We start from the raw sequence: 12,785 nt of genomic DNA, 5'->3' as shown, positions 1-12,785 counted from the left end.
CGAACATAATAACAATTTATTTCAAATTATTATTGTCTGTCTGTGAGTTGTGACGTTTTAACAAGTGCCTACAGTATAACATGTTATGATTATGTAAGTAATGTTTATTGTTTCAATACAATAACATACATCATTGAATTGGCATCTTCTAATTGATTGTATATCGAACCTGATGCCGAATATAAATAATTACCCGTCGATTAATGAGATTTAAGATTTCTTTAAATACTGCAGCTTCATCGTTCGCAAGATCATGTGTGAGACCTATTTAAACCGCTGTCAAGTTTCTGAGATGAAAAATAATCTTTTTTCGCGTAGATGACATTGTTATGTCTTGTGGTAAACCATATTATATTGCATGAATAAAGAACACCTACAGACATTGACCCAATTTGTACGTATAGTTAATCCTTTTCAAATATATTTTGTAAGACATGTGTCTTTAATATCACATATAAGTCAATATCGCACCATAAAAATTATCAAACAAACTTAAAATATATTTTATTATTTTAACCGACATAATCTCATCTAAAACCGTGATAAAGACCCGACTGTCGGGGATATAGCCACAGCGTTATTTTTAAAGGGAGCAAACACATTTTATTTTAGTTGGTACTTATTGAACGCATCATTTAACGTGGTACACTAATTAGAAAATTGTATTATAAATAAGCAGCTAGAGCTGATTATGAAATACGGTGACTGCGGTACCTTATTATTGTTTACATGTAATCTAAATAATAATTGATATGCTTAATATATTATTGTTAACATTATAGTAAATATTATTTAAATTATATCATATATTTATCACATTTTTAAATAATTCAAGATAAGTACCGTACCTACCTACCATTAATAATAAAATAATAATAAATACAACACAAATTTGTTAAGCCTATACCGAAGTATAATGATTTTATTTTACAACTGCTATTTTGTAATAGAACATTATTTAATTTTTAAACAGTACTTTATAATATTGTTTAAAGAGTCATTAGTAATTTTGATCACTAAACGGTGAGTTTGTGTCCTGAATGAGTATTACAAAATGTATTTATGACTGTAATCATGAAAAGCATTTAATGTTATTATCTCGTAATATGTTCTTACTTTTTTACATCAATGTTAAGAGGACGTTTCACCCGCATGTGTTGTCTCTGTCTTAAAAGTGTGTAACATTGCAAAAACTGTTTCGCGCGGGAAAGAACCGAGAAAGATACAGTTATAACTAAGAAACGAAATTTTCATCACATAAAAACGAGAATTTTGTCTGTGCAATGTCTTTTTTATTTTTTCGATATCACTTATACGAAAAAAATTCTTATTGTTTTATAATACATTAATTTTGCGTTTTTTAAGCATGAATAACTTTTTTTGTAGTTCTGATATCGAAAAAATAAAAACGATATTGCACAGACAAAATTCTCTTTTTTATGTGGTGAAAATTTTGTTTCTTAGTTATAACTGTATCTTTCTCGGTTCTTTCCCGCGCAAAACAGTTTTTGCAATGTTACGCACTTGTAAGACGGAGACAACACATACGTGTGAAACGTCCTCTTAAAGCAGAAAAATAAATGTCGTCGTAAATGTATTTAATTCGGAGAAACGTTATCGCTGGTCGTGTACTGCAAATCCAAGTACTTACGTATTTTCCAATTGCATTCAAAGTGATCACTGGACAGACAGTGAACAGACGTCATAACATTTCATAAAAGATAATAATTTTCAACTTACACAACTAATGAGATAATAATTTAAATCATTCATATATCATACCGTACTTAATACATATAATAAAATATACCTATAGAACCAGTTAATATTTGCAAACTCATTAATATAATTTAAACCATTGAACATTTTATTAAAATGTATTAAAAATACATTACCAAAAATATTATTGATAACTTATATTATCATGGATTACCTATTATAAATTACTGTAATTTAATTTCACGACAAAAACAATCGTTTTTTAACGTATATTATAATAGTTCTCTTACAGATAGGTTTAAAAGCAAGAAATAAAAACGAATATAAAATATTATATGGTTTACGATCGAGGAATTCATAAGAAAACAACAAAATTAAATGGGACAAAATAATAAAAGTTTGTTTTCTGTTTTAAAATATATAAACTATACAAACCATAATATATAGTTACTTATAGCCAAAATTTTATCATTTTTTGAAATACCTTCTCGTTGCCCGTATGATAGTTACATCAAACATTTATTATTGTTGAGGTAAAATATGAATGATTTCAGTATTGATATTTTAAAATACAATTAAAATTGTCATTTATAGTAATACAATATCTACTATATGTATTATTGTGACCAATGAATTGTAGAAATCTACGACTGAGTACGATTTTACTGTAAATAAGTAGAACCCACATAACAAAACCACTGCGTATTACTGATGGATAAACCAAATATTATCTTTCGCACTGTTCTATGAAAGATTTTGATGGGTTTATAATATACTGTAAACAACAAGAGCGAGGGAGCGAGGCATGACAAAAAAATAATGAGATTTCAGTCTTGAGTGAAAAGCCGTCCTAACCAACTTTTTTTTTGTTCGTATCTTATATTATTTCTCTACGTATCCATTCTATAGACGTCTAGTGCTTTAAAATTGTTTTTTCCGACAGACGATAGTGTTATAATCGGGTAGGATGACTAGGATGTAAATTAGATCTAAAGACACAAACCATTCGACTACATAGGGTGTATAAGTATTTAGAGTTTAGATAATGGCGTATAATATATAACATCTATAATAGTTAAATGTTATTCATTTTATGTTAGATTGTAACATAATGTATTTTAATATAGTATAAAACTAATCAAGATATTTGCATAGATTTTTAATTTAATAATAATCACAGAACAACAAAAACGCAGGATTATTAACGATAATATATTTTGATAAAAAGGATAACAGTTGAAAAAATAATTAAATATAATACATTAATCTATAAGCAAATGATAGTATTGTCCTGTTGTATTTTGCCCGTTCAAATTATTATGTTAGCTTGGCTAGTAAATAGATCGCCGCAGTGTGGATAAAGTGGTGGGTAAAAAGTGGGAAAGAACCAAACACAGGTATAATATAATATTATATGATTATAGATCATTATATTATATTAGCGGATATGGTTTTGGATGGTATGTCGCGAGAACCAGAACAAGTGACGTTGGCGACGGTGGCGGGTGTGCGACAATGACAATATTAAATATACTATAATAATAATATATATTATTATGTTAGTATAAAAACGATACGATATCTGTATTCGTCACATAAACATAACATTCGTATATTATACAGCCATCGTGGGTGTCATTCGTAAACGACGATCGCTGCAATTTGTTTCTAAAAACTATGTTTTGTTAAAAAAAAATATCGGCTACTATTTACCTACGCGAAAGTACGCAATTTTTAATATAAACTCAACAATATTACACGCGTGTGCGCGACATACGGCACAATATTAGTACCGATTGTCTGATTAAATAATATAACACCCGTCAATGGCCCGAAGTGCTTTCAAATCACCACGCGTCGTCGTCGTAGTCGCCAGTCAACAGCTTCATCAAACGACGGACTTCCATCGATCGCAAGACAGAGCAGCTAATGAGAAGAACAGTGATTACTATTTTTACAAACAGGTAGCCCGGTCGTTAATATTACGTGTTTATATGCGCGTTCACATGGTGGAATTATGTGTATAATTATAACTATATATTGTAGCACTATTATTTTAATGGTGTCGGTCGGTGAAAAATTAACGTCCGAAACGAAAAATGTATTAGACGTCCATTATCGCGTAGTAAGGATTCATTAGAAAATATTGTCCGGCAAATTAGCTCTGGTAGCCTCGTAATATACATAATAATATTATACAAAAGTAAATTGTGCTGTAGAACGTCGTCACCTCATAATATGTGTGTTTTCTATATGCTCTTCATTTAAATTATTTTGTCCTAATAAAGGAGAAATTATTATTTTACCGAAAAAATCTTAAGTCCATCAACAGCCAGTTCATTAGTTTTAACACTGACGTAGTAACGTGACTGTATAATATTATTATTTTATAAGATGATAACATCTTGGTATTTCGTAATTTTTAATTTTTATACTATAAAATATAATCAAATGTGCAATTTATATTTATTTCATAGTGTATAGTATGGTTTTCGAATATAATAATGTACAGAATATATTCCTCTGTTTAATAAAGCATATTGTATATTTTTATTATAAAAATTTTCGGGAAATTCTCAGTTTATTTGTTTTGTTTCTAATCAAAATTGTCAGTTAGAAAACCTATATAGTATACCTATAGTTCAATGAAAATATAATATTTGTTTTAATTAACAATCATAATATGTAATTTTTACAAATACTTAATTGATTTTAGTTTCATAAGTTTTACGAAAATCTATTTTAATAATTAAACGTTTCTACCAAGTACATACAATTTTTTATAGAAAATAGGTTAATATTATAATAATGTAATTTAGCTCTCTATGTTCCATAAAAATTCACACCTATAGATATTCTTACAATAGGAACTTAACTTGGTCACTATTGTTATTATATAGTTATGGTAAATTTACTATACTATAGTTTACTAGATATTAGACTGCAACCACCAAATACTAATTCAATAATATCGTCGGTGGAAATAATTGTTAATTGCGTGAACTGATTCAAAAAAAATTTAATTTAACAATAAGATAAAAATAATATTAGTTCTAGATAATTATAGGTCATTTAATTAATCTGATAGGTGTATATAAAGGAAGATTTTTAAGTATGTTCGCCATATTATTATTGAATTCTGCATATACTCGAATTCTTATTTTTTTTTTTTTTTTTTAAATACCATATTTTTTTTATGAACTTTGATGTACGAATATTTAACTTCAAGCAAAAGTTTTGCTTTATATAACTTTGTGTACTAAAAATAATATAACTATGGTAATGACTTAGGCGATTTACTATTGATTTATCAATATAAAAAATTAATAAAAATGATCCACGTACAATAAATACTACATCTTTGATCTTATATTAGATATACCTAGTTTTTATTTTTATTAAACTATTTTTAAAGATTATTTTCTTTGTTATGAACATTTTAATAACTTAAAAACTACTCATAAAAATGTTGGATTAGATACATCAACATTTTCAAGAAAATCGTCCAATAAATAATTTGCAGTGAAAAAGGGAGTTATTTTTTGAAAAATAGAAGTTGTTATAGTCTCACGAGTAGTATTAAGTAGTATAAACTTAAGTAGTATAGTATATCACTTAAGTAGTATAAAAATATCAAAAAATTTAAAATATGGTGTTCAGGAATACTTAAAAATTCTTGAAATCAGAATTCAAATAAATATTCTTAACGTAATAATAAATGTTCTATTTTTAAACACTACTACCGAAACAAAATGATACATTATACTTGCACCATTTAAAGTAACGTAAATTTGAAATTGGCAAAGCCACTTGAAACTAGGTAAGTCAAATAAACGCGATTGAATTCGATTTTTAAGCAATAAATTATATGATAAATTCTACTTATAAATATAATAGTTGAAATTAAATCAAACCATTATTTTTCATAATCTTTTACAATTTTATACATTTTGTGGACATTATACGTACAATCATTTGTTTAGTATGTCTTAAATATTTTATTAAAATCAAGTATATGTATATTTTATAACAGATCACAACATTCTACTGATATTATCATTAATAAGTATTTTTTTACTAAGTATTCCAATATATTTTTATATGAAGAATTATTAAAATTTAAACTAATACTAATACATAAATTTGTATATCAAAATTCATTATTTTGTATTTCGAATACATTTAATAATCAAAAATACTTTATAAATTTGTTAGTATGCACTGCAGTTGTTTCACACATTTTATATTTTAAGATTGTATTATGGAACAAACATAAAGCAAAATGTACAACAACAAAATCTACATTTTACTTTTTTTCAAATATTATACTCGACCTGAATTTGCTGTTATATTATTATAAAATGTATACTTTCAAGTATAAACGATTGCTATACCATGTACACCTAACTTATCCTGTCGACAACATTTATGTGATGTTAAAACGATTCGAATAAGAATATTAGTATATTATGGTTAGAAACGTAATACTCTTTATCTTGAAGTGAATTATTATAAGTTTTTATATAACTCCCCTCAAAATACGCCCATTATTAAAAAGATTAACTCGCCGACGTGAATCTAAATCGTGTGTTTGATACACATATCGGATCTACACATCGAAATACCTTTCAGTCCGTACCTAAAAATTCATAATAATGTTATAAACTTATAACATACTATAACAGTTTAATTTAATATAACTTTAGTGCGATTGTATATACCATTGATCTTTTTCGATTCAATTTAGATTAGGATTAATATGTATAATGAAAAACGATTCAAAACGACTCTGCCGTTTTTGTTCGCTCCGATCATATTCCGTTTCCTAGTGTATAAGGTAATAATAATAATATTATTGTCGTAAGATACTATTGTTCGATGTATTATTATCTTTTTTTACATTATATGCTTACTGTTTATCATACTATTCGCTGTAGCGATATTATTATTGTACAGGAACGCGTTTGGCGTTTAGCGTACCTGCTCAAGTTTGTGTGGGAGTTGTACTCGCGGCCAACGTCGATACCGAAAGGTTTCATAATGGCAACGTTTATAATATCATGATCTTTCTGCTGTTACAATATTATTATTATTATTATTATTATTATACCCGTTGTGCAGAACTATTGTGCGCGTGTATAAACTTATATATGTAGGCATGTGTGTTATTAAACGTCCCGTTCTCCTGGGCCGATGTCTTTTATGGCGGTTGCAACCATAGTGGTTTCTCTGAGACTGTTATAGACTGTGGAGCAAAGGTGAAACTGACCGGCGTGTGTGTCGCAACGACTTGTTTCCTGAGTGAAAAATACGTTCCGGCGCAAGTGTTAATAATGCTGTAATATTATTATGACAATAATAATAGTGAAAAAAGATAGAAAATCATTTATGTAGAAAGTAGCTTCTACGTATCTTTACTCCGTTGTTATTTTTTCTTGTCGTTTTTTCGTAGACAAATAGTTCAAAGATTCAGTTTAGCCACTATATTTTTTGGTACCGAAATTGTATGACAATACCTACACCTATACCGCGACGGTACATAATTTAGGCAGAAAATCGAAAACATACAACGAAATTGTATTATAAATACACAATAAACGAATTACCAAACGATTTAGTATAATATTCAGGAATGGAGTATACGACCAGATTCTGATATTTGTTGTCCTTTAGTCAAGCATCTGGTATCGCACGTTAAAAGAAACTATAGTGGATAAACTATGTAGTACCTGCTGCAGTTTGTGTATTTATTGTCTTTGTATGAGTTTGTAGACTCAACCTATTTTGTAAACGATAATATTTCACACCAGAGCAACCAGATTTCGACAAATTTGGCTCGGCTCCATTAAAAAAAATTTAATAATTTACGGTTGTTGTGTTAGAATTTGGTGTTACCACGCGAGTTCTATTTTAATATATTGCGAAAACTAGTATACACATAAGAATATAAGATCTTGAAGAGCAAAGTGCACACACGCACACACGATATTTTTAAGCGATTAAATAATACCTATAATCAAACGTATACGCATAGTTATACTGTTTATTTAAAAAAAAAATATCAGAAGGTTTAACGCGCGCTGTCGAAACTTTTTCCACGCGTACAATATCGTTTAAAAATCTGCCCGTCGCGCGTCTTCGCCGAATGATTATTATGCGTGTATAGTTTATCGAAATACTTCATCAACTCTATATATACATAAACTATAATCTATATGCAGTGTCAACATATATGTATGTATATCTATGAATATTCACGATTTATATAAGCACTGCAATCTGGGGCGGTGTGTTTTTGACAGCGTGAACACCTTTATACTTATATATATGTATATTATATACGACGACTACGCGTATATAGCATTTAAACGGTGCCGAAACCGTTGTGAACGCACTTATTATATATACTTAAATATTTTAAAGTCTAGTCATTGACGGGCTAATTTGTATTGCGATTATTATGAATTTGTTGTAATACGTACGTCGAGAGGTGTCAGCGGAAGAAACAAAATAAACAGTTATAAACTTATAACATATCGCACACACACACTCACTCACGTGCCCACCGATGCTCTGGTTAAAATATTATATTCGTTATAATATCGCCGGCGACCGTTGTATATTGCTCATTTGGCTCGGGGGCGTGAGTTTAACGATGTGTCTCACATTATATTATTCTGGTTGATTTTAATCGAGTAGGTACCAGGTAATATCTTGGAAAAATCTATCACAACGAAAAAAATATTCACAACGTAGATGGCGGCAAAGTCAAAACGTTATAAATGATATTACGCATACTATTGACGTTCGACACCTTTGGTCGTCGTATTTTAATACATTGTAATAATATTAATATGAGAGCGCCGAAGACAGACACACGTCAATCTCTGAAGAGTGTCAATAGTGTCACTATATATATATATATATATAATATATATTATATATTTTGACCACGTGCGGCGTTATTACATCATACAAATTATTATATTCTGCAGCGATTAGTTGATTAATGTATGTATATTGAATATGTGGTATATCTGCGGTATATGAGCGTTTTGCAATCGTCTGCGAATGAAAAACGGTACAGTGCTGTAATAATAATACAGTGCAGTGTATACTATGTATATAAGTACCATTAATACACGGTCTCTATATACAGCTTGTGATGTAACAAGACGTTCGAAATTTGATTCAAACCTCCCATAATTCAAACAGTCGTCGACCCCGCCGTGCTTAAACCCGATTGTTAAACTCGATAATTCAGTGCCGCCAAATTCGTCGTGCGTGTATTATGTGTAGAGCCCTGTGCTCGCGCACTCACTCTGCACGTTACACATTATGTACATTATTATAATGTATACGTCGACGACGGCGAGTCCTGCAATAAGAGCATATTATATTATTACCTCGGTGGGGCTTGGTATATACCTGTATAATATTATTCTGGTATAAACTACAATTTGAAAAAAAAAAATAAGAATAAACGCTGAAAATCTTTACAACTCCGCCCAACGATTATCTACGTATAATCAAATCGCGGTCGCATCTCCGAAAGATTTCGATACTATTTTAGACTACGCATGTGCAACACGTTCAAACGCACAATATAATATGTATGTATATAATACACAATCTATACACGGATTGTGGTATTATGTAATCAAATCTACAGAGAACGAAGGCATAAAAATACCATGTTAAATGCGCATCATTTGGTTAAAAGTGTGTAAGGTATAACATATATGAAAAACAAAAAAATGAATATTCTATAGTTGCCCTTATTTTATTTAAACGAAACACATCAATAATATTATAATATGTTGACGTACCAAACCAGTAACCATTGATTCAAATTGGAAACGGTTGATAATGTTTCGATGCGAAACCCCAGCGCAAATTTCTAATAGAATTTTTCATATCCATACGTGATGATTGGTTTTTTTTACATGAAATCTTAAGAACACATCTTTTATCACAATGAATAGTGATAGTTTTGTAATACTTATATGATGTTATATTGATCTTCATTTTTTAATATTACTTATCGCATTAACTGACGACCGCAATCCGTTCAGAAATAGTGCGAAATATGAACATATATCTATAGTATGCAGTTTAAAGATACTTTCAAACATAATATTATTTTACGCTCTAAAAATATGATAATACATTTTTTTGTTAACAACACATCATCATAAATATTTCTATCAATCGTTTAATTTACCAACTAAAGCACTTTTTTCATTGTACAGCATAACACGTTTTTGGTGACCAGTTGATATATTCAAATAAGTAATCAACATTGAAACCAGTTAATACACATTTCGATTTTTACTATTTAACAACTTTTATAATATTGATATGAAAAAGTTTAAAGTTTAAAATTTGTTCGAATTTTTAAAGTGCAAATATAATGCATTACTAAAATTAATAAAATTATTAGGATAAAATCGGAGATATAGCGTTTATTTCTAATACAAATACTGGGCGTAATATATTATGAATTGAAACAGGGACCTTGTGAGAATTAGAAAGGGAAATTATCGAATGATAAATTATAACCGATACATCATGATCATACATGTCGATAATTTATTATTACAACCAAATTAACTAATGAACAATGGCGCAATAGCGTATTTGCGTAGCAATGAAAATAAAAGCCATACGCTTTAAATAAAGTTTAACATACCTACTACAGTCTTTTACTCTAGATATCTTGACGAAAATTGGTTCACACTATGGAAAATAAAAATTAATACAAACAAATTAGCCACATCACTTTCTCCCTTCGCCCAAACAACTGTCCACCAGTTAAATTTTGCAACCAATTATTACCTCAAACCAACCAAATTAAATACTTAGGGCTCATTTTCGACGAATAATTAACTTGGAAAAACCACATATTCGACAAAAGAAAAAAACTGAACTCCAGATTACATTTACTACATTTACTCTTACGATCAAAATTAAACTTGAAACTCAAAATCCTTATTTACAAAATGTTAATCTTTCCCTTTTGGTATTATGATATACAAATTTGGGGTAATGCCGTTCCAAGTAACATACAAAAAATTCAATCATTCCAATCCATCTGCCTTCGCACTATTACAAAATACCCCTGGTATATAACAAAACCCTACACTCAGACCTGAAAATAAACTACGTAAACCAAGTCACTAAAATCGCTCACCAAAAACTTCACAAAAAATTTAGCTCCCATAGGAACCCCAACATTAGTTATCTTGCAACACATCACATCCCAGACAACCCCGCACGAAGACTCAAACGAAAATGGGTTAGAGACCTCCTCCATTTATCCAAGTAGATATAGCTCCATTGGGAGTCCTCCTACATCGTGCCATATTTTTAATGTTATTTTGAATAGGTTCATGATAAATTGATTAATACATAATAAAACTATACAATCACAGGTAGACCAAATAACATTTTTCACATCACGTTAAATATATAGGTTAATTATAAATATCGTTAAACCATATTACAATACCGATAACGACTGTAATCGTAATATAATTAATTATTTAATGTTGAAGTTGTAATATATAAAATTTCGGGGACCTTTTAACGTTTTAACTATATGTTACAATAGTAAAATGTATAATTAAATAATAATATAGAAAAAATAAAAACACCATACTATGCATGCTATATCAAGTATGGTGCCTATGAAAAAAAAAAATAATAATTTGAGCTCAGATAAATTATAAAAGTCTTGTTAATTTTTTATTATTATTCTATCTTGTAGTTGTATAATAATAAGTTATCTATTATAATTATTATTTATTACATAGGTACATATACTGTTATATACTTACATGTTTATCTTTTGAGTAATATCAATGGACATTTCTCATATATAATGTCCATTAAAAAGTTATTTTAATTGTCATACTTCCATTCAATTTACTACCTAAGTCTTACTAGTCTTAGTGTATTATTACTTATTAGTATACCTATATTTCAATTAATAATCAATAATTTGAACACCAAACTCAATACTTAAATATATTATGTTTATCTTATAGCAGGTATATAGTTAATATAATATATTTAGTGGGTACTAGGTAGGTACTTTCGTATATTTTCTAATTTAACACTTACCACCAACCACTGTCACCTCCGTGCGTGGCAGGTACTCATAACTACTATTCGTGTCTAATCTCCATGCACGCGGTTCTCATAATGCGCCGATTACGTTACCGCATTTTAATTTCTAAATTAATAACCACACGTAACTACAAACTTACACTACATTGATCACATCGGGGTTACAATATCAGTCATGAGAATTGTACGTAACTCATTATTTATGATTTTCCGCACGAAAGCCTCCCGATGTTAAACGTTTACTGCAAACTAAAAATACAATGCTTTATGAACGCACACGGTTGGTTCATGTAACATCAAACAATTAAAAATATGCGTCATAGATGACTGCTGATAGACAGTTGTATTATAATATTATAATACCCATCGTGATTCCTTGGTAGTAAAAACAATTAAAACTTAATAGGATTTCTTAGATTTGGTAGTCATTTGGGTTAATACCTAAAGTTAACATCTCATATATATATATATATCAATAGGTCAAATAGGTACCTATAGGTATGCCGCATAATCTTGTTATAACTTATAAAGTTATAACCTAGCTATAATAAATACGCGTTAATCAAACCCACGCGCAGAATCGCCAAGGAAGTAAATTAATTTAAATTGTCTTACATGGTTGCATAACACTTGCAATATCGATTACTATACCATAATAAAATACAGTAAGAAATGTTCTCTAAAATAATATTGGACTCAGAAAAATCAATGGTATAAAAGATTATTACAAAAATGTATTTTTATGTATTAAATATTGTATTCACATATTATTTCTTTTCTTATACTGCAATATGTACAGACATGGCGAGTATAAAATATATGAGTATCGTACTATCGAAATAAAACATATTTTATACCTAGGTCTCTGGTCTATATTTCGTGGTTTTTTTGAAATATTATACATGCTTTGTATTTATATATATATATATATATAT

The 12,785-nt window shown here is 29.0% G+C and overlaps 1 protein-coding gene across 2 annotated transcripts in view; it reads left to right on the top strand.

Annotated features, from left to right (window-relative positions):
- Positions 1-12,785, top strand: part of mwh (multiple wing hairs) — a 60,452-nt gene that overhangs the window by 29,385 nt on the left and 18,282 nt on the right. The window contains exon 1 of one of the 2 annotated variants that reach the window (XM_089227310.1): positions 3,416-3,683. The exons of the other annotated variant lie outside the window; for it this stretch is intronic. Within the exon in view, the coding sequence (XP_089083436.1) occupies positions 3,546-3,683 (138 nt within the window). The 5' untranslated portion in view covers positions 3,416-3,545. Of the gene's footprint in view, positions 1-3,415; positions 3,684-12,785 lie in introns of those variants that run through there. 2 annotated transcript variants of the gene reach the window in all.

The sequence above is a fragment of the Diuraphis noxia genome, unplaced genomic scaffold (genome assembly GCF_037042655.1).
Source record: "Diuraphis noxia isolate RWA-SAM2 unplaced genomic scaffold, SU_Dnox_SAM2 contig0004, whole genome shotgun sequence".
Taxonomy (NCBI): domain Eukaryota; kingdom Metazoa; phylum Arthropoda; class Insecta; order Hemiptera; family Aphididae; genus Diuraphis; species Diuraphis noxia.
The sequence above is the reverse complement of the archived record's forward strand: the minus strand, read 5'-3'. Positions and strand labels throughout refer to the sequence as shown.